The sequence below is a fragment of the Mytilus edulis genome, chromosome 2, assembly GCF_963676685.1.
Source record: "Mytilus edulis chromosome 2, xbMytEdul2.2, whole genome shotgun sequence".
Classification (NCBI taxonomy): domain Eukaryota; kingdom Metazoa; phylum Mollusca; class Bivalvia; order Mytilida; family Mytilidae; genus Mytilus; species Mytilus edulis.
In genome coordinates, this window is record NC_092345.1 from 41,754,450 (window position 1) to 41,780,570 (window position 26,121).

At 31.0% G+C, this 26,121-nt stretch overlaps 2 protein-coding genes across 26 annotated transcripts in view; one reads left to right on the forward strand and one right to left on the reverse strand.

Annotated features, from left to right (window-relative positions):
- LOC139510198 (costars family protein ABRACL-like) overlaps positions 1–26,121 on the reverse strand; it is a 90,229-nt gene that overhangs the window by 50,850 nt on the left and 13,258 nt on the right. The gene's annotated exons all lie outside the window — the stretch shown is intronic.
- Positions 1–26,121, forward strand: part of LOC139510184 (centaurin-gamma-1A-like) — a 72,954-nt gene that overhangs the window by 44,297 nt on the left and 2,536 nt on the right. For 7 of the 25 annotated variants that reach the window (XM_071296603.1, XM_071296607.1, XM_071296612.1 and 4 more), the window contains 11 exons: positions 1,140–1,241; positions 5,727–5,816; positions 12,275–12,355; positions 12,931–13,032; positions 13,894–14,038; positions 16,304–16,405; positions 17,878–18,018; positions 18,716–18,789; positions 22,922–23,084; positions 25,102–25,219; positions 25,601–25,705. In XM_071296603.1, coding sequence (XP_071152704.1) covers positions 1,140–1,241; positions 5,727–5,816; positions 12,275–12,355; positions 12,931–13,032; positions 13,894–14,038; positions 16,304–16,405; positions 17,878–18,018; positions 18,716–18,789; positions 22,922–23,084; positions 25,102–25,219; positions 25,601–25,705 — 1,223 coding nt within the window. The remainder of the gene's footprint in view (positions 1–1,139; positions 1,242–5,726; positions 5,817–12,274; positions 12,356–12,930; positions 13,033–13,893; positions 14,039–16,303; positions 16,406–17,877; positions 18,019–18,715; positions 18,790–22,921; positions 23,085–25,101; positions 25,220–25,600; positions 25,706–26,121) is intronic. The other 18 variants (XM_071296613.1, XM_071296608.1, XM_071296618.1 and 15 more) reach the window with 7 other exon arrangements.

Genomic DNA, 26,121 nt, shown 5'->3' on the forward strand with positions numbered 1-26,121 from the left:
TTCCTGGCAAAAGAGACAGAAACAATACTGCTGGATTTCTTATTTAAGAGGTCCACTTTATACTAGTTTGTTATATTCAAGCAGGGTATTTTAAAATTTATGTCCCATGCTTTATGAAGCTCATTCACCCTTTATTATGAACATTGATAGAAAGCAGTTTAACACTATTTTTTTATGCCCCCTCCGTAGTGGAGGAGTCATTAAGTTTTACCCTTGTTCATCTGTCCGTCTGTAAGTATGTCCCAAAGTTGGTTTTGGTTCTCTTACTTTAGTTTACTAAACCAAATGTTATGAATCTTGTACACAATGTTTATTACCACAAAACTCAGATCAAGTTTGAATATTGGTGGCGTCACTTTTACCGTTCTAGAGTTATGCCCCTTTACAAATGGAAAAATTGCTAAATTTTTCGTTTCTGTTCTCTAACTATTGTTTGCCTGAACCAAATGTTTTGAAACTTATACACAATGCTTATAAACACAAAACACAGCTCAAGTACACATTTGGGATGCATAACTTTTATTGTTCCTGATTAATGTCCCTTTACAACTTTATTCACAAGTGGGGGCATCATCTGTGTCCTATAGACACATTCTCTATTTTTTTTTATTTTTTTTCGTTCATAGTGAAATGACTTGTTAATTCTGGCTGGTATATGGACTTGTATGATTATAAAAAATGTATTTTATCTTAAAACTGCTGGAAAAAATGTAAGGCACTAAAATTTAAAGAATGATGACAAAAAAACAGAAAAAAAAGAGAAACAAATATTGTAATAAAGCTAAGGTAACTTCATAAATAAGTATCTATTGTAAAAACAATGTTTTTTTCAACGACCAACTGATGTAAATCGTTTACATTAAAAAATCTGTAAACCAACAAATTAAAACCCCTGTGTGATTTTAAAACAGAGAGATTTATGGTTGCCATTTTTGCTTCAAGTAAAATAATGAGATATCAATTCATGTTTTATATTGTCATTAACTTTGATGAAAAGAAGTGAAAAAAGTCCTACTTATTTAGATGTTTGAACGCCATTATGAATTGATAATGAACATGCTTTCAGATTCCAGTTGTATGATAATAACTTATTTGACCTGTTTTCTTGACTTTTTTTTTTATTTTACTTGCATCTGTAGGACAAACTGGATAAGTATATGATGGAATTACATATCCATGAAAATTCTCCTTTCACTCCACTTCTGAATCGAATGACTCGTGTACGATCCAGTCTGGTTCTAGTAAGTCACATCTTGGCGTGTATTATGCCTTTTTTCCTTTTTCTTTGCATTTTTCATAAGTGCTGTATTTCTAGTTATTTATACCACATTTGTATTGCAGTGGAGATTTTCCCTTCATATTGCTATAGCTTGTATTGCAACTTTATGCAGTGCAAGTTGGTTATTTTAGAATTTTTAAGCATTAGTTTTGCTTTTCCTATCCCTTTTTATTCTATGCTTTTCTAAATGCCTGAAAATATAATGCTTTAATGATTTCCTAATTTTGCATTTCAAATTAACAATATATATAGGAAGGTTTATAGGTTATGATGATTTTTATTACAGTATGTTTAATGCTTTAAGAATTTTTAAATTATTCCTATGAAGAATACTTCCCTAGAAATAGTAAAAAAAATAATTAAATTTGGATGAAATACTTAACAAAAATTTCCAACTCTGTGTTTAACTCACTGAGAGCAGCAGGAATATAGGCATGATATTACACTGTCTTTCCCCCCTTTTTCGTTGAAAGCATGACCAAATGTACAAATATAAACTTTTTATCTTATTAAAGATTATATATATCCCACATAAAAATATATAAACATATACTATATTGGTACTCAAGAATATCACAAAATAGTATATGCTTTAAATTATTGAGCAATCATACATATACTTTATACAAAATTATTTCGAGTCCAATAAATTGTGCTGAAATTGTATGTAGTTTTACATGCCATTTGCACAATTTTTTTCTTTTCTCTTGATAAGTGTTATACTTTTATATTTTATGTTTTATGAATGAATATCATGGTGCTGTAGTTTTTTAATTTCCTTAATTTTGTTTTTGCATATTGATTGCGTTAATATTTTTTATACCACTTTTATTTTTGTTGTATGTAATGGTGTTGTCATTTTCATTGTACATCTACAGATACTCTCATCTCTCATCTCATCTCATTATGCTTTTGTAAGCTTTATTATTATTCATCACAAACTTTACAAAACTCTACATAACCACAATGCAAATTTGAACAAAACTTGACCACAATCAAACTTAGATAAACAATAGATTAAAGGAAGTGTAAGTTTTTACTATAATATTACATTTTTAACCCCCAAATGCCAAGAAATATGAGCTAAAAATCTCACAGAATGATAAAAATTAAATTTTCTACCATAAAAGTAGTAAAATATAATGAAAAAGTCAATGTCGAAGGACCTAAAATTTGTTTGAATTTATTAATGATAACCACAATGATCCCGACTGCCATCAAACATATTTGTGGCCATAGCTAAGAAAAAAATGGGTTGCTTATATAGGAAAAAAATGGGTTGCTTATATAGGGAATCACTAAAACGTGACTAGAGTGGGCCCCCAGTTATGAAAATTTCTGGATCCGCCAGTGAATCCCAATTGAAAACGAACTTGTAAAATAATAATATGGGTTAGAGAATCAAAACAGACATGTGTTGTCATCTTATAATAAAAAGGTATGATCCAGATTTCTATTTCTGGACAATTTTGGAAATCATGTCAGCTTGTATGCTTAATAGTTTAAACAGCCATAGTTGTGATGTTAGTTGCAACCTTAGTTTTAGTACAAGTACATACTTTTAAAACTCTTGTTTTCACTGATAACTTTTGATGATTGATACAAACATAAGATTCCAAACTACATTTATCATGAACATAATAAGTTGGTCATTTTTTTGTTTTCTCTCAATAAATGTTCTTCGGTGGGAGAGCATCTGTTGGCAGTGCCAACTTTCACATGTTTTAAGATAAAGTGTTTTGGATATCTAGTAATTCATACTAGAATTGTTCCATCCTCAAAATATTTGGGACAGTCCCTTAGAGAACTTAGAAAGGTGTAGTCTGCAAAAAAAATATAGATTTATTTTTTCATTGCTTTCTTCCCATGAGAAAGTTTCTTTGTTTGCTTTGGATTTTGTTTTTCAGCAAGAAAACGAAAAAATCACATCATAACTTGATGAATAAATAAATTTTCATAAGATTTTTTCGCATGACTAGAATAGAACCCAAGATAAAAATGTGTCTAGCAAATTTATTTTGTTACTTACAGCATTTAACTCAATCAAACACAAAAATCTATCAACTCTTACTCCGAATACCGTAATATACACTTCTTCTCTCTTGTTAACATGCTATAGTTGTATCATGTTGCACTAACCTGTCCATTTATGTAACACTTGTATTTCTGCAAGCAGATCTGAACAATGAAGTATAAATTGATGAGATTAAATTAAACACCATATGTTTCATAAAATGTACAATGTAAATGGGTCAACTTCTGTGATAACCATTTACCACATCTTCTTTTTTTATATTTAAGTGATCAACTCTAAAACTAACATATTAGTTAGTATCCACAAATTTTGCGGTACATTTCTAATGATTTACATTAATCCATTTTTATACGTTCACAAACATATTTTTGGGTTCGTATGATGCTATGATGTTGTCGGCGTGGTTGCTGCTTCGTCGTATTTGGTTTCTGGACAATAGCTTAAGTTAAAGAGAATGGATCTCTATGAAATTTAAGAAGTAGGTTCAATACCACAAAAGGAAGGTTGCGAATGATTTTGGGGGTTATGGTACCAAATGTTTAGGAATTAGGGGCCAAAAACAAGCAGTTTTGTAGTTTCAGGACAATAACATTCAGCTAAGCAATTTATTGGTTATTATTTTAATTAATGACTGATGAGCAATTCAGGCTCTTGGGTGCTTTTGTTTAAGGATGTTATATTTAAAAAAGAAGAGACATATTTAACGAAAAAAATTAATTTAAGGAAAACAACCAAACATCAAATTTAATAGTCACTGGATAATAGAGATTTGCACAAGCATGACAATTGTATTTAAGGATGTACTCAGGTGAGGTTTTGGAATTTGTGTCAGATGTTCGGACTGTTTGTTTTTTTTCCATACGATACAAGGTAGAATATTTTGCCCCATAACAACTATTTATCTTTTAATATAAGACTTAATAGCTCATAAAAGGTAATTTGACAAAATGTAAGCAGATTTTTGATTTTCTTTCTTTTGATTTGAGATCCAAATAGAAGCAAGGCAAATATAAGGTAAAAGTCTGAGTCAGCCTTTTCCCGCCATATTTTTAAAATCAAATATCTCGAAAAGGAGCTCCATGACCTATCAATATTTTTAGCTTATTCTGATCCTTAACCAATACTCTACCAGCTTAAAGTATCAATTAAAAGTTCTTGATTTATTTAATTTCACCTAAGATCACATCCTTAAGTCAAGATGTGTGCAGCTGTACTGATTAAAGATAATTCAGATGAGATAATATTACATTAAAAAATATTTAGGTACAGCAAACGGCCTTTCATCAGTGTCAATTTTTTTTTTTGCATTTTGAAAAAAAGAGATAAACACTGATGAAGGTGCTTTGTTATGCAGTAATATTTGTCAATACATAGATCCTATTTTCCTTCTAGTTAAAAAGAGGGAATCTGTATATTGGTTTACCTCATCCACCCATCTGTATGTATATCTAACCATTAAGCCGTCGTATGAAAAATTTGTGCTTTTACAGTATGATAAAATTGTCATTTTTATCTTAATCTTCCTGTTAAGTGAATACTTTTATAATCTTACACATACTGTTCCATGTATACTTATATAATCTTACACATTCTGTTCCGTGTATACTTATATAAGCTTACACATTCTGTTCCATGTATACTTACATAGTTTTACACATACTGTTCCGTGTATACTTATATAATCTTACAAATACTGTTCCATGTATTCTTATATAATCTTACACATACTGTTCCGTGTATACTTATATAATCTTACACATACTGTTCCGTGTATAGTTATATAATCTTACACATACTGTTCCATGAATAGTTATATAATCTTACACATACTGTTCCGTGTATACTTATATAATCTTACACATTCTGTTCCGTGTATACGTATATAAGCTTACACATTCTGTTCCGTGTATACTTATATAGTCTTACACATACTGTTCCATGTATTCTTATATAGTCTTACACATACTGTTCCATGTATTCTTATATAAGCTTACACATTCTGTTCCGTGTATACTTATATAGTCTTACACATACTGTTCCATGTATTCTTATATAATCATACACATACTGTTCCAGTATTCTTATATAATCTTACACATACTGTTCCGTGTATAGTTATATAATCTTACACATACTGTTGTGTGTATACTTATATAATCTAACACATACTGTTCCATGTATGCAATTTTTGTAACATTTTTCTTAGGAACTAGAAATCACAGTTTCAATTACTTTAGGATTCAAGCTTTGTGTGAACATGCTTCACTTTATGAAACATTTCGTTACAATTCTGTTAATGAGGATTTAGGTTGTTCAATTTCATCTTCATTGTTCAGAGTGAATGTTGTGATGTAAATAGCTATTTAGATATTTATTTTACTGACATGATTTTAAAACATACAATGTTTGCAGGATAAATCTGATTCCAAAGATCTGCCAACACCAAGCAGTACACCGACCCAGAGTCGGAAAAATAGACGAAGATCCAACTTGTTTAATAATGTAAGCAAATCGTTTGGTTACAGCTGTCAGTTTAACGATAATGCCACTTTTTTATATTGTTGATTGCATGTGTGTTTATTTTATTCTTTTGGTTGCTGGAGCAGGACATATTCATATAATCATATTCAATGATTTGCTATGCACATTTGCTTGAAAGTACATCTAAGTATAATTGGAAGAAAAGGTAAAAAAACAATATGATATAGAAGCTTGTCAGTTGATTCAGACCTTTAGTTAACCCTTTGATACAATCACCTGGACCAAAGGGCTAATGTTATTTTTACCATCACTTGGTGTCTGTTGTCTGTTGACTTTTAAAAAAAATATTTCATTTGAAACTACTGGGGGTAGGGGCAATACGGCCTTTATTCAAGTTAATTGGTCCAAATATTAGTTTTAATTTAAAAGTCATCTTATATATTCTTAAATGTGTCCTACTTAGATGAAGAAGGTACAAGAAAATAATAACAAATTTCACATTTAACAAGTTACTATTTGAACAAAACATGAAAAATTTCCATGTTTTGTAAAAATTTTTGATTTATACTGATTTCCATCAATTTTGAGTACATTTTAGATAAGCAAAGTATGTGCTCACACAAGAAACAAAGTTCAGATGGAAACCAGCAAAAATGCTGTTTTTTTTCATTGTTTTCATGAACAAACTGCATATTAAGGCTTTATTGTGACCTCATCCGATAAAAAATCTAATGTTTTTCATTTATATTTCTTGAGTCTATGCATTTCAAAACATTATGTGCCAACTTAAAATAGTGTTAGAACATCATTCATATAGTGGAATTTTTACAATTACAATTAAACCTACTAGCAAATGTAGATATTTAATATCCTTCAAACAGAATATAGCAGTTAATTGCTTCTTCTCAGTAAATTTTAGCCTCTTTTTAGTCATTTGCTAATAGATTCTAGTAATTTTACAGTTTTAATCTGGCCTGCAAAGAAAGTCTGAAAATGATGGACAAGGATTACAATTAAGGTTAGGCGGCAAGGGCAGCTAAACTATTTGTATGAAGCTTTATATTTCAGAGGCTAGAAGACCACTATGCTCTATACCTTGTATGCAGATACCTTATGTTACGAGTCTTTTCCTTTGATAGTAGGTCCATTTTCATGGTTAAGCATGTTAAGTGACAGCCTTGAATAAATAAATGTTTTGTTTTTAAAGTGAAATACTCTCTAATTTTGAGTAATAAGATAAATACGTTTAGTAAGGGTTCTTGCAAGGTCTACATGCCTCACAGGTTTTTACCTGACCTCTACCTCATTTCATGAGGTAAAGTATGTTTCTCAGATACTATAAGCAGTAGGTCAACTATATTGGTTGTATGGAATGATTTAAAAAGTGTTCATGTTTGACTGGCTTGTTTCATCTGACCTTGACCTCAATTTCATGGTTCATTGGACAATTTAAAGTTCTTGTGGTTTGGTCTATTTCTCCAATATTACAAACAGTAGGTCAAGCATATTTAGTGTATGGAATAATTGTAAGGTGATCATTCCTGTCTGTTAGGTTTCATATTACCTTGACCTTATTTTCATGGTTCTTTGGTCAATGTTAAGTTTATTTGAAGGCTCGACAATGAATGAACAGATGCAGGAAGTCAACTTCTTAAAAGATTTGTTGCCCTTAAATGACAATTTATGTGGACTCATGTGTGTGCTTTTGGCTCTACATCTAATTTAATCCTTGAAATGAAGTATAGATATCTCAAATAATTCTCTATATATTATTGTTATGCCCCTGCTGTAGTGGAGGCAGCCCTTGTTCATCTATGTTCCTATGTATGTCTGCTTGCCCAAAGTTGGTTTCCTTTCTTTATCTTAAGTTTGCCTCAAACTAATATTATAAACTGACATAAAACATAAATTAAATTTGAATTTTGGTGGTATCTCTCAAATTTTCAAGAGTTATGCCCCTTTACAAATTGAATTTTTCAACTACTTTATCTAACTGAAGGTAGACAAGGGTGTCTTCCTCCATTTTGGATTTTGAAATACCAAAAAACAAGGTCTAGATCTTTGATAAAAATTGCAAATTTTGAGATTAGCAGGTAATTCATGTGTAAGATTTTCATTATAATATAGAAAATGCCATGTTTTACCATATTTATGGTTGTATTTTATAAAAAACCAAAATGCTTTCGTTTGATTCAACTTTTTCCAATTTTGCCAAATAAGGGGAGGCAACTCAAATATAAGAGCAGATAATTCAGATAGTGTTACTTTTACAATATAAGAATGTGTTAGGAATTTACCCATTTCATTGTGTAGCAAGAAAACAAGTCTGGCGACCCAATTATTTCTTTTCCTTATCTGACAGCATAATATTGGAGCTATCTTCTCATATTTTATCTCAAAATTCTATTTGATAGCGGAAAATTGGGTTTCCCATGCATAATCTATACAAAATCTGACAATTTTGCACAACCTGTAATGTGAAAATAAGTCCTGTGACCCATTCTTTTTATTGATGTTTTTAAACATGCAGGATATAAACTACATTTTGGCAAATTATTAAAAAATTCTATGGATTATAATTTAGACACCCCATCTACCTTAAGTAAGTCTCAACCAAATGTTAAAAATGTTAAACACAATTCTTATTATTTAAAACTCAGATCAAGTACAAATTTAGGTAGTTTCACTCTTACAGTTCTTCAGTTATGTCCCTTTATAACTTTATATGATATGCAAGTGGGGGTATCATCTGTGTTCCATTGACACATTCCCCATTTATTTTATTTGTCCTAAGAAGATTTAAGTCATTTAATCATTTAATTGCCACTCATATATAATTCAGTTTAATTTGTATTAACCTGGGAAAATCTTAAAATTTATTATGCATGGAGGGAATTGTTTCTTACAACAACAAAAATCAGTAATAAACAATCTATAAATGCTATTATTTGAATAAAAATAATTCTGGCAATTACACAATGTTACTAAAAACATCAGAACACACCAGAAGAAAAACCAAAGAATGGAAACCCCTCACACCAGAAAGTTCATGTACAACTCTGGTAAAGATTTTCAACAAAGAAAAGGTGGCATTGCAGAAAAACTGACAGTTGAAAACTTCTTATAATGTTATAAAATTAAGGAATAAAGTGTCATCATTTCAGTGATGTTTTAACTAAAATAACAGGTTAATACAAGTAGCTTCTTATCTAGGCATTTTATGTTAAAACCTTGACAGAAGCTTCTAAATCCACCTACAAGTAATATGTAGCATACTTCTCTCATTTTTGTCCAAATAGCATGAAAATCTGCATGTTAATGTTGGTTGTTGATGATATGGCATGGAAGTAGTTTCAATTCTTCGTCATTCTTTTAAATAAATAATTTGTTTCATGTGTACTTGTATATATTTTCTCCTTTATAATGCCTACATATAACCTCCTTAAATCCTACTGGGAGATCAGAACAATGAAATATACAAATACTTAGCATGAATGAATGGGTACAAAATGCAAATAAATGCCAAAACAACGGAAACAATTGGATGACCCCTTACAGATATATATAGCCTTTATCCACAATTTTTAACTATCCAAAACTATGACTGTCACATACTTTTTCAAAGATCTTATCTGAAACTACTGCGCCAATTTCAACCAAACTTGAGTGAATGATTCTTCTGGTATCTACCTGTAGATATGTTTTCCATATGCAGTAAACTCAACATGACCTTTCTGATAAAAATCCAGTGATGGCAAAAGCATGGATCTGTCATTGAAATAAATTATCATCTTATTTTTCATGTAATACACAATATCCATTCTTTTTTGTTGATTGTTTACTAAGGTAACAATTGGTAAACTATGGCTTCTGAACACAAAAATTTATTAGCTGCCATATTTTCACTTCATGACCGATAAAGACAAATTCTGTTGGCTAAAAAATGATAAAATCGTGCACAGAAGACTTCAGTTTGTGATATATTCATGCATTGGTTCAAGAATTGGATCAACATTATTTTTCGCCAGTAATAAGAAACCTCAAATTAAAAAAATAATGCATATGTTTTTTTAGAACTCAAGGATAGTTTTCATTATAAAACTAATGTACACATACTTTTTTCTGAAGAAAATTCTTTAATTTGTTCATATTTAGAAGAAGTTTTTATTTTAATTGCTTCCTTCCTAGAAGCAATTCCCCGACATATTACATATGCAAAGTGACCTCAGTGTTACCCATCTCGTAAAAATACGGTGTTCGCAATATGCCTGGATGTCCTTAAAATAATTATTATCTGATTGTGTTAAACATGTGCTCAATATCCATGCTTTTTTGTTGATTGTTGACAAATAGGTGACAATCGTTAAACTTCATCTTCAAAAAACGAACTTTAATAACCTGCCATATTTTCACAACAACACTGCAGATTGAAAAAAAATAATTGACGATTATACGAAATTATGCGAAAAAAAAATGATAAAATCGTGCACAGAAGTCTAAGTCTATGATATTTGTATGCATTGGTTCAAGAATTGGAATAACATTATGTTTCACCAGTCACTTGTATCATATGACTTTAAAGGCAAAAATATCAACAGTACCAGAATTTTTCAAAGCTGTAATATGACCAAACAATTGAATGTATGACACCTCGAATTATGACGATTTTTACTATTCTTAGTTTACTCATTACCGTTACCTCAAACAGATAAACATAATAGATAGGTACAAACAGTGCACTACATAAATTATCAGCAATATAAAATCTACAAAAATCCATAATTGATTGCAATAAAAGTTATATCTGTTTTTTGTTTAGTGTTTTGTACATTAATTTAAATCAGGCTGTAATTTTTCTCACTTAAATTTTTTTGATTCGGTACAATTTTTGAAAATCCACGGATGTAATTGATAACATTTTCAATTGTATCTCAAGGTACAATGTAGAAGGGCTATATAGTTTTCTGTCAGTATATTGGTCTCTGAAAGGATTACCTGTACAGTCAACAGTACGTTTTTACATTTGACAGCAGTAATTGCAGATGAGTCACAAAGTTCCATGGAAACCTTTACAAATTTGAACTTTATTTTATTTTATTATTTAAAAGTTGTTTTGATTTGGTTTTGTATTTGCACAGAAGAAATAAATAGCTTTTTTTCATAAATATATGACAATTCTATTTCTTCTGAATTATGTGCAAATGAATGTTTAATACAATGTTAATTGACTAGGAATGTCAGTTTACCTGGTGAAGGTTGGTGGTTCTCTCCAGGTACACTTGCTTCCTCCACTAATAAAATATGACTTCAATGAGATAGAAAGAAGTGAAAAAAAACCCAAAAACTTTTGTAAATATAGCACCAATTTGTTTTTCAATGTTCTATAGAGACTTATTCTTAGATTCCACTTCCTGCAATGTAAAAGCTTTTTTTTGAAACATTTGAAGGTGAAAAGCTATTGTTTATTTGCAGAAAATCAAAATAAGCACCATACCCACTAAATGATTTTGTAATTTCACCACAACATCGCAACAGATAACTTTTATGACTAACAGGAACATTTAGAAAACAGAAACTGAAACTGTCAAACTTTTTTATAGGAATTATTGCCCTCAGATGATGACTTTACCTTTTTTTCTATATTTACCTAATATTTTGAAAACTATAATAGTTAAAGAGAAACTTTAAAAGGCACAAATGATTAGCAAGACAAGATCTTAACTTAGAATTGAAAGAAATCATAATACGACTCCTTATTGGAGTGATTGCCCTTCAATTATACTCTAGTCCGCAACATTAGGTAATGTCCTTTGTTGAAGATGCACATAGACCTAGGTGAGCGACACATGCTCTCTAGAGCCTCTAGTTTACTTTTTTCAAATGTTTGTGTGTCTAGAAAACCATATTAGTTATCAAAGGTACCAGGATTATAATTTAATTCGCCAGATGCACGTTTCGTCTACACAAGACTCATCAGTGATGCTCATATCAAAATAGTTTAAAAGCCAAACAAATACAAAGTTGAGGACCAAATTAGATAGGTATTGATTATAAACAGATATACAAGATATAAAAAAAAATATGCTAATATGATTAATACCATTGGAAGACTACTGTACTTAAAGCAGTAATTGCCCTTAAATCATGATTTTGTTTTACATGTACTTACTTTCGAGTGCTTGGCTACTATCTTTAAAAATTATTATGGATGGGATGAACTTGCAAAAACCTAATAATTGGCATAATCAGTACTACAAGACTTAAAAACTGCCAACATTTTTTTTTTTACCTTAAAAGATGCTCCTTTTGGCTAATTTTTAACATACTTGAAGTTTGCTTTTGCTCACTTGTCCGTTGTAAAAAAGTCTTTCCCTGAACTTATTGGGGGCAGAATGTTACCAAAATTTGCCTGAATGTTCCTGATATCAAATATTGCATTTATTTTCAAGTTTTGTAAAATATTTCAATTAATATTACAGCCGAAAGGAAAAGAAGAAGAAAAGAAAGTTTCAGAAGAAGGACAGAAAGTTGGTAGTGGTAGAGCTATTCCATTGAAGCAAGTATGTTGCATTTCTATTTAAGAAGATTGTACTTTAACAAAATACTGTAGCTTTGAAATTCATTAGAAAGATTATGGTTTATTTGTTTGTGTAACACATTGAAAAGGAGTTCTAAAGTTATTTTCAAAAGTGTGTGGTTTCTACATGCAAAAATAGGTAGCAAAAGTGATACATTTTTGTACTTCAAAAAGCAAGACATTGAAGCTTTAAGGTAATGAAGTGGATATAATGATAAAACCGCGATAAATCGACAGAAAAAAAATAGCAAAACCAGTAATCACATGATATGAATCATAGAGACATACAGTTGTCTGATATTAAACTTAGTCCTTTTCAGTAAAGGTATGATATATTGAAAGAGGTCTGATTTCAGCTAGTGGCAATCTTCAACAAAAAGTTTTATCTATTTTAAAACCCTATAGACAGAAAAAATATGGTAATATGGTTAGAAATACAGTTATGTATGTATAACGTGAGAAACTAACCCATTGTTACATTTATGAAAGAATTGCTTGTAGGAAAAGAAGATGTTGCTGATAGTTTTTAAACCTAATAAAAGTGCTTGATTTTTTTAGGGTTACTTATATAAGAAGAGTCATGGCTTAAACAAGGAATGGAAAAAGAAATATGTTACACTGAGTGATGATGGGAAATTGTCTTATCACCCAAGTCTTCATGTAAGATATGATACAGTACTTAAGATATATATCTGCTTCATAAGCACTTCTTGTTTGACAAGATTTTAGTTTGTAGTTATTATTTACTATGCATTGATTATAATGTTAAATATTTCTTAGTTTCTTTTTGATGGGATTTGATTTTTATGCTCCACTGTATGACAATGTGGGCATTATGTTTTTCAGTTTTTGCATCTATCCATCCTTTCATTCCATCCACTTGTCCTGGCATCCACAGGTTCAGGTTAAAGTTTTGGTTTATTTCAAGCTGGTCACATTTTACTTGAAAGTTAGTAAATTGTACTTTTTCAATGTAAAGTGAACATTTTGATATGTACACCATTGAATATTGACGCTATTACTCTGTCCAATTTAAATTCAGAAATAATAGTAAAAATAAAAATCTGATGACAAAATATGTAAAAATATCTGTCAAATACAAAAATCAAAAAGTTCTGCTTTTTAATGAAGAAAATCGTTATTTGGTGTCTGTATAGGTAATTCAGAAATAGAACAAACTTTTTTTTGGTGCATGCAGTAATGTTTCAAACTATGTCAAACAAACTTTCCACTGAAGATGTGTGACTCAGTCTTCCCTGTGTCCGTATGAATCTACTCAGCTATTCATTAAGTTGCATACTGCAACTTTGCAACTCAAACATATCAAATTGTAATGTGAAATATAAGCTGTCCGACAAAAAATAAAGACTTTTAGAACTATTTCGTTTAACTCACTCAAAAAATCCTATTGTGACTCACAGCTTATATTTTACAGTGTCGGTATGCAAAAAACTTGATAGGTTACAACTTACAACTGACAAATTAGATTAATTTAGATTATTATACAAATTGTATTTACAGGATTATATGGATGATATTCATAAGAAAGAGATAACATTGATGCATACCACAGTAAAAATTCCTGGATTACGACCAAGGACAACAAAAACCATCCCAAATTATCCAGCACAGCACCCAAACCAAGAGGCTAATGGAAGTATAAAAGGTGAACCAATCATATTGTAAAAGTTAAATGTTTTTGTTTTGCTTTTGTGGTCTATATATATGTTTGCATAAAGGGTTGACAAAATAATCACTATTGGAAAGAGGGTCAGAAGAAAATTTTATTAAACTGGGATAAATAATAGTCATGATCTCAGTCTCTTTATTGTAATTGTTTCCTTCTGCCTGTCAGCACCTCCTCTGAAACTAATGCATGAGTCTGCCATTTTTGCATCTTGCCTATTTATGTTGTGCTTTTTCCTAAGAAGTGGGTCAATCTTATGAATTGCAAAATGATAATGAAAGAGTTTTCAACTAGCACTGGGTCAAGCTAACCCACCACTTTAGAAGTTATTACCTTAATGGATGCTTTCTGATGAATTGGATCATTTTCAGATCTCCAAGCTGGTTGCACTGTGTGAACTTTTGAAATCACTTGGCTTCCATAGTTGATCAGTTGTCTGTTGTCAGATTTTTTTTTTAAAGACTTCTCCTCTGAAACACCTGAATGTAATGTTACCAAACTTTGTCTGAAAGTTCAATTTAAAAATAATGAATCTTGATTTTTGATCCCTAAATAATCGTGGCTACCGCTTTAAATAAATCATAGGGAAGACCAGGGCTTTTAAAAAATTTTTGAGCCAGCCGGACATTTTATATCTGATCCCGATTGTAATCCCTTAAGACTTAGTCTAAAAAGGCAATTATGGTTATAAGATGGCAATTCCAATGATTGACATTACATTAAAAAAAAAAACGATTTTAAACTTTACTTTGATATGAATTTGATGTTCAGATGTAAACTGTTAAATTGGCAGTGCATCATTCAAAGTGTGCACATCAGCGTGCTCATATCTGCCTTAGAATCTTCATTTGTGCAAAATAACATTGTCAAAAACTTTACTTTCGTTTTAAAAAATCACATTTTTCAAACTGGATGTTGACCTGATAATGGTGAAACATGGACCATAAACGGATACCTAAAATCCGTGTATGTTTACAAAGCATGACTGAGTGAAGAAGCTCTTTCCACGTTATTTCTTCAACAAAATACTTGAAATGAACGTTAGATACAGGTATCAATGATAATTTTAGCATTTTTAAAGAAATATGGCCGGATGCATAATTAAATTTCCCACCTATGCACCTGGCACACGTGTTCTAATTCATACGACGATTTTTCATTTAAAACCTCTTTAAATTTTTCATCAAGTCATGTTGATAAACTAATTTCTTATAATTTTAATCTTTTGGACTAAATCAATTAGATACAAATTGCTGAAATATTAGAAAATAAATAAATAAACCGATCAATTTACGTGGTCCAAATAATTATGACATCTGACAAGGCTATTTTAATATTTTTCTGAACCCAAGAAAAATATTAAACTAGCCTTACTAGACGTCATAATTATTTGGACTAGATGTCCGGTACTGAAAATAGTTCACCTGTCAACTGAACAGGTAGATTTCAGCTGTCCAACTACTAATTAACCTTGATTAGATTTAGAAAGTATTGAAGTAGTTGTTGTTTTGATAGTAATTAATCATCATGTCACTTTTATGACCGGAAATGTGCAAAGGATTTGGGTCAAAAAGATTGTGAATTATGTTAAATGAACGAAAAAGCCTTGAAAACTAAAAAGTATATAAGCGTTTCATGCTTTGCCCAACCGGACTTTTACCAGACATTATACAAATGTCCGGAATATATGACCGTTTTGGAAGCCCTGGGGTAGACCTATGTGAACCGTATGAAGCAACATTACCATTAAAATAAGATCTACAAATGTGTCAATTAACCTCTTACCCTTGAATGGCAATGCTAATTGTTTCTCAGATACTACATAAACTGTAGGTCAACTATATTGAATAAATAGAATGATTGCAACATTTCTGTTTTAATTACTCATAGGTATCTCACCTTTTCTTCTACCTTTTTTTACAGTCGGCTGATTATTGATTTTTGTTAAGATCATACTTCTTGCCCGTTCAAAAGTAAACAAGATAAAAGATATCATACTGTTTAATTCCTTTAAATCTGTGAAAAAGTAATAGATTCAAACTTTCAAATGACAGTTGTTATGTATTTTGCTGTAGTGAATAAGCTCAAATATTATGACCAGAAATATCCCTTTTGATTTGGTTAGCATATATTGAACATTGTGCATTCTGACTAACATTATTGTGTTGTTTTTTTTATCAGTATTTTAGTTTTTTTAGATGCATGTTGTGTATTTGTGTGACACCTGGACATATTTATTTACAGGAAAATCAAACAAAGATAAAGAGAATGTACAGCTAACAGGCTTTGATGTAGTTAGACAGCGTCATTCTTCAAACTCTGATAACAATTTTACTCAGCCACAAGGTGTGTTTTACATGCTGCAGGTTTCTTGTTTAGTATTAATTGAAAAAAAAAATTATTTTAAGGAATTTGCAAAACCCTGTGTATCACCAGTATCTTCTGTTGTCAGTGTAAAAAGTATAAAGTTCAATGCCAACAAAAGAGAGAAGACTATTTATCAGTATAATACAGAAACAAGAATAAGAAGAAAAAAAGAACACAAATTCCCAGGGTGCAATATCTGGTTTATGAAAAGTTGTGCTTTATAAGATTCAATGAAGGTTAAGCAAAGTAATTGATGTCTAAAAATACTTTTAAAACAGTCCAATTATTAAAAATATGGGGGAAAACAAAGAATTTGAGCTTGGCTGTCTTTGGGAGTCATGGGGTCATTGATTTTGCTGTTTCTCCACTAAGCATGCTGCATTAAGGAGTAGGAGCAGAGACTTGTTGTCGTACACGGCCCGGACTCAGGGTAATGTGTCCTTTTAAGGTTGTTAGTCTCTCTACAGACTTTCAACACTGTTCAAATTCCTGCTTAGTGAATTTTGCCTAGAAAAATGCAGGGTTCATAATAAATAAGTTATATCAAATCAACATGTTCTCCTCTTTATATAAATTTAATTCATCCATCCAATTGAGTTATCCAATTATAATGAGTCATACATGTAGATTTACCATATAGGTAATTACATAAATAAAAAAAAAAAAGGTTTTGAAAAGTACTTAAAAGTTGGCCATTATATTAGAAAAGGCATGCAACTAGGAATATAGATGAACTAAACAGGATTAACAATGAAATTATTCCATAATTTCTTCATAATATGTGGATATACAGTTGAAGTCAAAGGTCACAAAAGGCTTTGACTTATCCAAGGTCAAGAGTTACAGCATATTTTCTGAAACAATAATGTACCTTGTATTGTCACTGTTGTATTTTCAGATTCAGATGGATTGGAATATTAAAAAAAAGTCTTCGGAAGTTCCACCTCTAAATTCAAAGTTGACAATACAAGCATGAAACAAATCGAAGAAATATATATATACATTAAACTTCCTCCTTTGTTGCTATTTGTTGGAGTCTAGTCATTATTTTAATGATTCATTTATCTCATGCTGATTTTCTCTGCTTGGTCTATTAATTAATTCTGTATTATCTAGGGTAAAATGTGTTCACAAAATAATGTCTGCATGGTCAATAATGATAGGAGTTGACAATAAGTTTACATGACATTCTGATTGTTATGTAAATAAATGGATTGACATGATATTGATAAAGAAAACTCATTGATGCTTAATGAAGTCATAGGACCTTCATAGGCCTTCTTATTACTACTTTTTGATATCTCATCACTTGTTTGAGATCTCTTATTTAGCTAAGGGTGTAATTTGTGTTGAATAACCTATTCTATTTGCGTTTTTTGTAGTCAGCAACTCATTAAACTCATAGTTTAATAACCAAATCTATACATCTATAAGTTTTAATTATGTTTTAGTTATTCCAAATGGTGATAGTTTGAAGCTGGGTGTCAATGGTAGCAGTGTTGGTTCAAAAATAGAAACACCAAATGTAAAGAAACGGCATCGGAGAGCGAAAAGTGGTGGTATTAAAAATTTTGGTCCTGGAGATGGTGAAGGTAAGAAAGGATTTAAAAGTACCCAGTAGTTATTCTGTTCTTAATTGAATAGTATTCCATAATACAATTATTGTCTACTGATGAGTTCAAAATGTGGTTTTATTGACTTTTTAGCAGACTGGCAAACAGATAAAAGTGAAGCAATAATCTTTTCAACCAATCAAAATACTAAAGATTCAATAACAAAACCCAGACCGTTTTAAAATAAGTGTAAGGAATAAATCTGTAATAATGTATTGTTATTGTTATTTTGATTTCAATATTTGCATTATACTACCAAAGCTACATACATGTGAGACATCTTCTGTGTAAACAATTTATTCTTTTGTAAAAGGTAAATTTTCAGTATTTATCGATATAGGAAGATGTGGTGTGGGTGCCAATTCGACAACTCTCCATCCAAATAACAATTTATAAAAGTAAACCATTATAGGTCAATGTACGGCCTTCAACACGGAGCCTTGGCGCACACCAAACAACAAGCTATAAAGGACCCCAAAATTACTAGTGAAAAACCATTCAAAGGGGAAAACCAATAGTCTTGTTCCATATAAATTTTGCTGTATGATTGAGAAATAAGCACATTCAATACATGGGAATAGGACATTCATCAAATAATATGGTATTTGATGCTCAGCCCTGCACTAGATTTTTATTTTAATCTATAATGAAAAACTTTTCCTATATTATTTTTCAGATTCAGATGGCTATGAATTTATGATTATCTCATTAGAAAATAAGCAATGGCATTTTGAAGCTACCGATTGCAATGTAAGTACTTTAACTATATAGATTCTTAGATAAGATAACTACAAAGTTCTGTAATAATTTGTTTTTTTTTAATGGGAAATATTAATTAAGAACTGGCTTCAACAAACAATATATTTTTTTTTTGCTTTTTGAGATTGCTAAGTCAGAATAATGTATCCTCAAACTGTTAGTTTGTGAGCCAGCACAATAGAAATTGAAGAATAGAAATCTGGTAAAGAGATTGATATACTTATAACTCATTAAAATTGTCCTGTCCAGAATATGCATCTAATTTTCTAATAATAAACTTTAGGGTTTTAATTTATATATATCTATCATTCTAATAATAATATGATTTAGGATGTTATTTAGCATATATTCCAGTTATCAAATCTTTATGGTGTTATTTAGCATTTTATTAGCATTTATTATAGTTATATGCTTTAGAATGTTATTTAGCAATTAGTTGAGTTGTCATATGATTTAGGGTGTTATTTAGCATTTATTCTAGTTGTCATATGATATAAGGTCTTACTTAGCATTAAGGTAGCACAATACAAAGATTTTTTCACTCCTATTCGGACAACTTTTAACTGGTGTAATTCATTTCATCCTTCTTTATATTTTATAAATGAGGTACCAAAAGAAAGAAGACAGATTAATCTTTCAAATTGTGATATTTCATTATGACATAATTATTACATAATTAATTATTATGTAATTAGTTGCTATATTGTGATGTCCACACTTGAATGAATTTAGCGTCTTTGTTCTTCCATAGAAGTATTATATTGACAGGAACTACAACGATAAATTAGCATTTATTTATAACCCGGGTAGCCCTGTAGAAAAGATATGGAAACTGTCTAATTAGTACGCTGTCGTTAATTTCTTTTGTGACTATCTGCGATGCCGCGATCATAAATTGACCAGAGATACTTCTTATCAATCACATGGTTTTAATCGAGACAGCTTAACAATATCACCTGTCGGAAAACACCTTTACTTATTTCAATCGCGTCGGTAGACCTTTATTCGTGAACAACTTATTTAAACAAATCGACTGATCCATAAAAAATAAAAATCGGCCCAGAATTAATTATTCTACAATGATTTGAAATAGTGAGTGACATTATTTTATTAGTTTGTGGGTGAAGTTTAAATTGCGATTAAGGTGTGTTCCGGTTACCGCCGGTTAACAATAAATATATTTAATAAATATTAAAACTATGAAGTTTAGAGTGATATATATGGTTAAGTTACTGAATAATCCTGGAAAGTAGAAATTTCCAGTTTATAATACGAAAATTAATCGAGCAAGTACCAATCAACAAAATACAGCAGAAGAAATCAGAGATCTGACTACGTTATATAGCTAATTATGTAATATATTTTTGTCCTCTAAAATATTTTATCACTATCCGACCAAATGAAACCGTCCAAATGATACTGGTAAATATTATTGAACAGTCGCTCAAGAATTTGTATAATGTCACTATACAAATCCTTGAGTTGCAGTACTAAAAAAAATGTCAACACATCGGGGTTCAGCTGAACATTCGTATATATACCAACCAATGATCTTACCCTGGATTTAGAGCGAAGCTTAATAATTCCTACATTTGTCTTAAATCTCTTTGATCTTTTGATTTTATCAGAACGATCATTTACAATCGTCTTAAAAATGCAAGAAATGTGTGCCACTCAGTGGAGTAAACCGTAGTTATTATATAATCACAACTTGCGATATATATATACATGTTATGATGGTATGATACTAAACCCCTAACGGGAAGGATTGTGCCTGATGTTCATATGATGAAATCATAATCTTTCAGTCAGTTTAATTAAAGTCTGGAGCTGGCATGTCAGTTAACTGCTAGTAGTCTGTTGTTATTTATGTATTATTGTCATTTTTGTCGAGCCTGCAACTTTTGTTGCAGAAAGCTCGACATAGGGATAGTGATCCGGCGGCGGCGGCGGCGGCGGTGTTAGCTAACTTCTTAAAAGCTTTATATTTTAGAAGGTGGAAGGCCTGGATGCTTCATACTTTGTATATAGATGCCTCATGTTACGAAGTTTCCGTCAGTAACATGTCCAATGTCCTTGACCTCATTTTCATGGTTCAGTGACCACTTGAAAAAAAAGTTCAGATTTTTTGTAATGTTGAATTCTCTCTTATTATAAGTGATAGGATAACTATATTTGATATGTGCGTACCTTGCAAGGTCCTCATGTCTGTCAGACAGTTTTCACTTGACCTCGACCTCATTTCATGGATCAGTGAACAAGGTTAAGTTTTGGTGGTCAAGTCCATATCTCAGATACTATAAGCAATAAGGCTAGTATATTCGGTGTATGGAAGGACTGTAAGGTGTACATGTCCAACTGGCAGGTGTCATCTGACCTTGACCTCATTTTCATGGTTCAGTGGTTATAGTTAAATTTTTGTGTTTTGGTCTGTTTTTTTCATACTATATGCAATAGGTCTACTATATTTGTTGTATGGATTGATTGTAAGGTATACATGTCTAGCGGGCAGATGTCATGTGACCTTGACCTCATTTTCATGGTTCAGTGGTCAAAGTTAAGTTTTTGAGTTTTGGTCTTTTTATCTAATACTATATGCCATAGGTCAACTATATTTGGTGTATGGAAATATTTTATGATCTTTATGTCAGTAGCGCAGGTTTCTTTTGACCCTGACCTCATTTTCACGGTTCATTGCACAGTGTTAAGTTTTTGTGTTTTGGTCTATTTTTCTTAAACTATAAGTAATAGGTCAACTATACATGTTGTATAGAAGCATTGTTAGCTGTACATGTCTGCCTGGCATGGTTCATCTGACCTTGACCTCATTTTCATGGTTCATTGGTCTTTGTTTAGTTATCTTGGTTAATGCTAAGTTTATGAGACAGTTGTAATAAAGCTTTATACTTAGGACTATCTACATAATATCAATGATTAGTATAGAAGGCGAGACATTTCAGCGTGTGCACTCTTGTGTTTATTTTCTTTGGTTACATCTTCTGACATCAGACTCGGACTTCTCTTGAACTGAATTTTAATGTGCGTATTGTTATGCATTTACTTTTCTAAATTGGCTAGAGGTATAGGGGGAGGGTTGAGATCTCACAAACATGTTTAACCCCGCCGCATTTTTGCGCCTGTCCCAATTCAGGAGCCTCTGGCCTTTGTTAGTCTTGTATTATTTTAATTTGAGTTTCTTGTGTACAATTTGGAAATTAGTATGGCGTTCATTATCACTGAACTAGTATATATTTGTTTGGGGCCAGTTGAGGGACGCCTACGGGTGCGGGAATTTCTCGCTACATTGAAGACCTGTTGGTGACCTTCTGCTGTTGTTTTTTTCTATGGTCGGGTTGTTGTCTCTTTGGCACATTCCCCATTTCCATTCTCAATTTTATATCGTCCAATTTCTACCGAAAAATAAATCAATAAAAATGGGGCATTTATTCAATAAATTTGGTACAAATTTCCATCGTCAATGTGTTTTTCTATGGAATTAATGATGACTCGCATTAATCCATCAATCACTAAATCGGCACACATATGCAGATGCAAGGTAACGGAATCTGCTGAGGTTTGCTGATAGCTGTTTCCTAAGAATTTATCACAACTTTCGGTTTCTTCGTTTATTTCCGTAATCCCGAAAGCAACCGAGAATGACAATATCGTAGGGCACCACACGCTGGTGTGTAAATAACATGCCATGTTTCAAGCTAATTAACATGTCATTAAATTGCGCGCGGCATTGCAGATGAAATGTTTGAAGTCGGGTCGTAGTAGTTCCTGTCAATATAATACTTCCATGGTTCTTCATAGCATCCCAAAATATTTTATAGATTCTCGTACAACACAGCTTGACCTCCAAAACCGTGTCTCAGATTTCCAAAAACATCAATAGAACAAATTTTATACCCAATTGAATTTAGTGGTCTCTTATGAATTGATGTTGCAAACTTCATTGAAGATTTTTGAGAGAATGAAATACAATAGGAAAAATCTGAGACACAACTTTTGTATTGTGCTACATTAAATCTTATTATTATATGATTTACTGTCTTATAAAGCATTTATTGTATATGTCTTTTAACAATTAAATGATGTGATACCCATATTTTTATTTTAGGAACGTGATGAATGGGTAAATGCAATAGAACAGCAAATACTCAACTGCCTACAGGGCAACGAAAGTAGTAAATCCAAGAAACACTTAACAGCTGATCCTGCTGGTGTACAGACGATTCGGGGGGTGCGTGGAAATCAGGTCTGTGCTGACTGTGGGACACCCAGTAAGTACAAATTACAAGTTGTATTTTTATTTCAAGTATCTATATTGGGAATTCTAAGTAATAGTTTTTGCTAGAGTCAAAATATTAAAAATGGTTACCTCCCTTGAATTTTTGTATATGAATTCTTTTACCAACTTTAAGTTATTTTAATGTGTTTTATTATAATAAATAATACATTGATTGCAACACCTGCACATGTTGATCATACTGGTTGTTTAAATATTTTGCTCTGGGGTAAAACAAACAATTTGCTACAGATTTAAAATAAATGAACCATAGATTTAAATTGTACTGTGTTCTTACACCCTAAAACAGAGACAAGGAATATTTATATAAAGAGGAATAAATTGGATTTTCCATTTTTATTTTGGAATAATCTTTGGTAGCTATTGATGAATTTTCATCAACAGCTTTCTATGTTTTGAATGGCTACAACATTTCTTGATTCATGTATTTAAAATTCAGGTATATATCAAGACATTGGACCCATTACAGCTTGCTGTTCTGTGTGAGCAAAGGCTCCATGTTTAAGACTGTACTTTGACCTATAATGTTTTTTTTCTTACATATTGTGACTTGGATGAGACAGTTGTCTCATTGGAACTCATACCACATCTTCTTATATCTATTGTTTGCATGGAAATGGTTAATGCTGTGTTTGTTACAAATAAAGTTGAATGCTACACATTGTTTCTTTGATATTGCCTGATCACCCTCAAAGCTTTATATACTATCCAAAATAATTCAGAATACAAAGATATTTTGTTGATCTGTTCTTCCTTCTGTCCCTCCCTCTATATGTCTGTGTATCCATAAACTAACAAATGATAACTTGGGTATTCTATGCTTGATTAGAATGAGGTTTATAAAGACGACAGCAGGAGAAGCCTATAGATTTCATGCCTACAAATAGAAGTTTTACTTGAAAGTTTCCAAATGAAAATTTTTAACATATTGCAGTATTGCACACTATACTTAAGTTTTCTTAAATCATATTAGTAATGTGTACACTGTTGTTGCTATAATTAAATAAAAAAAAGTTTTTTTTATCAATTTTTCATATTTTTTTTTGTGTTTGTGAGTTTATTTTGAAAATTTTCTGGTATGATTTCCCCTAAATATGGGACTTTTTATTGTCATATAATTTGATTTTGCATGTAATGCGTCTTCTGATTGGATGACGTTGTTTTGTTTATCAGGTCAAAGACAAAATTTTGTCATGTGTTTGTCATCAACGTTTTTTCAGGGTTTACTCCAGTTTAAAATGGAATTTAGAAATGACAAATATTTTTTCTGTCTATTTCGAAATAACATAAAAATGTGGTGCACACTTAAAAATAACTAGCTACATGGTTTAATCAGTGTGCACCACTTTTTTCATAGAAGGAAAAAATATTACAGTCATTCCTTAAACATTTGGCAATATATAATATCCTCATAACAGGACCATTTAATTATATGCAGATTAAAAACCTAAATATATATTTTATTTAATTTTTAAAACAATATCAATGTATGAAGTCGGAAAAAAAGACATTTATTTGTTTATTGTATTTATCAAAGATATAGATTTTCAGTTCAAAATGTACAAAATCACAGCTGCAAAAAAATGATAATAAAAAAAATTGTTGATTCTGAGTAATGTTTTACAGTTTACTTTGTGGGTTTTATTGTCCTGCCTGGGACAAAAGTTTTTCGTTACAGAATGTTGGACTCGGGGATTACAATCATTACAATCTTGGGGCTGTGAACGAAAGTAAACAAAATGTATAAAGCTTTCATATACCAGAAGTTAAATGCTTCAAATGATTTATGCAAATGCCTTGTGATCCAAAGTTTCCATCTGTTTTATGTTTTTTGTCATTCACTTGATTTTTGTTCAGTGGCTGCTTGAAAAAAAAGGTAAAGTTTTTATATTATGCAAAATACTCGCATATTATAAATATCAAATATCAGATATTTCCCCAATCTTACTACTAATATGTGAATTCATTGCTGTTTTTTTTTCTTTTTTCAGACCCAGATTGGTCTAGTCTTAATTTGGGTACTTTACTCTGTATAGAATGCTCAGGGATCCACAGAAATTTGGGAACACATTTATCTAGAGTTAGATCTTTAGATTTAGATGAATGGCCGTAAGTATTATTATGCTGTATGAAGAAAAAGAAATGTGAGGTATACATAACTGAGAAGCAACTCATCGACTAAAATAAGGAAATTATATGTAATTTGTATACTTTTAAAAAGTAAATGTTAAACTGGTTAATATTAATGTAAAGTAGATCTTTCCTAGAGAACTTTTTTTATTATTGGTAGATATAATTAATTGCTGTGTTCTGAACAGTTTGAGAAAAAAATACATTAAATAAATATATACCAAGTAAAAAGATCTAAGAAAAATACTTTACAAATTAAAAGTTAATTTGGTTTTTACCATTAATTGATCAGTTTAAGATAGTCATTTCAAATTTCTGACTTTGTGGGAGATACACTTGTGAAGTGGTTTTGTTTTACAGACCTGATCTTCAGAGAGTAATGATGTCCATAGGTAACAGTACAGCAAACAGTGTTTGGGAGGCCAATATTAAAGGTCGACCTAAAGTCCTACCATCCTCATCAAGGTCAGTGTCAAAGGTCAATTAAGGTGTTTGTGTTTATAATAGAAAACAATAATGAGTTGAGGTTACAAGTGGAATACTGTAAAGATAGTAAACATGTATGCAAAAAAAAACATATTTTAGAGTTGTGTGACAATGACACCTTATGGACACAACTACTCTGATGCCTATGACAGAAAGCTTTCAAACTTACCAGAATTGTTTGCCACATGATGTAATTGACAATATGGTACCATAATATTAATTTCTAACCATTTTATTGGAGAAGTGGAACTAATGTCACCATGTGCTGTCTACTTAATAACAGCTACAAATGCAAAAAGATAAAAATATATGTTTTAATGTACAACTCTATATTGTATGTTGTAGCAGTCTTGTTTTCAAATGTTCAGTTCAAAATGTTTTTGTATCAACATTGT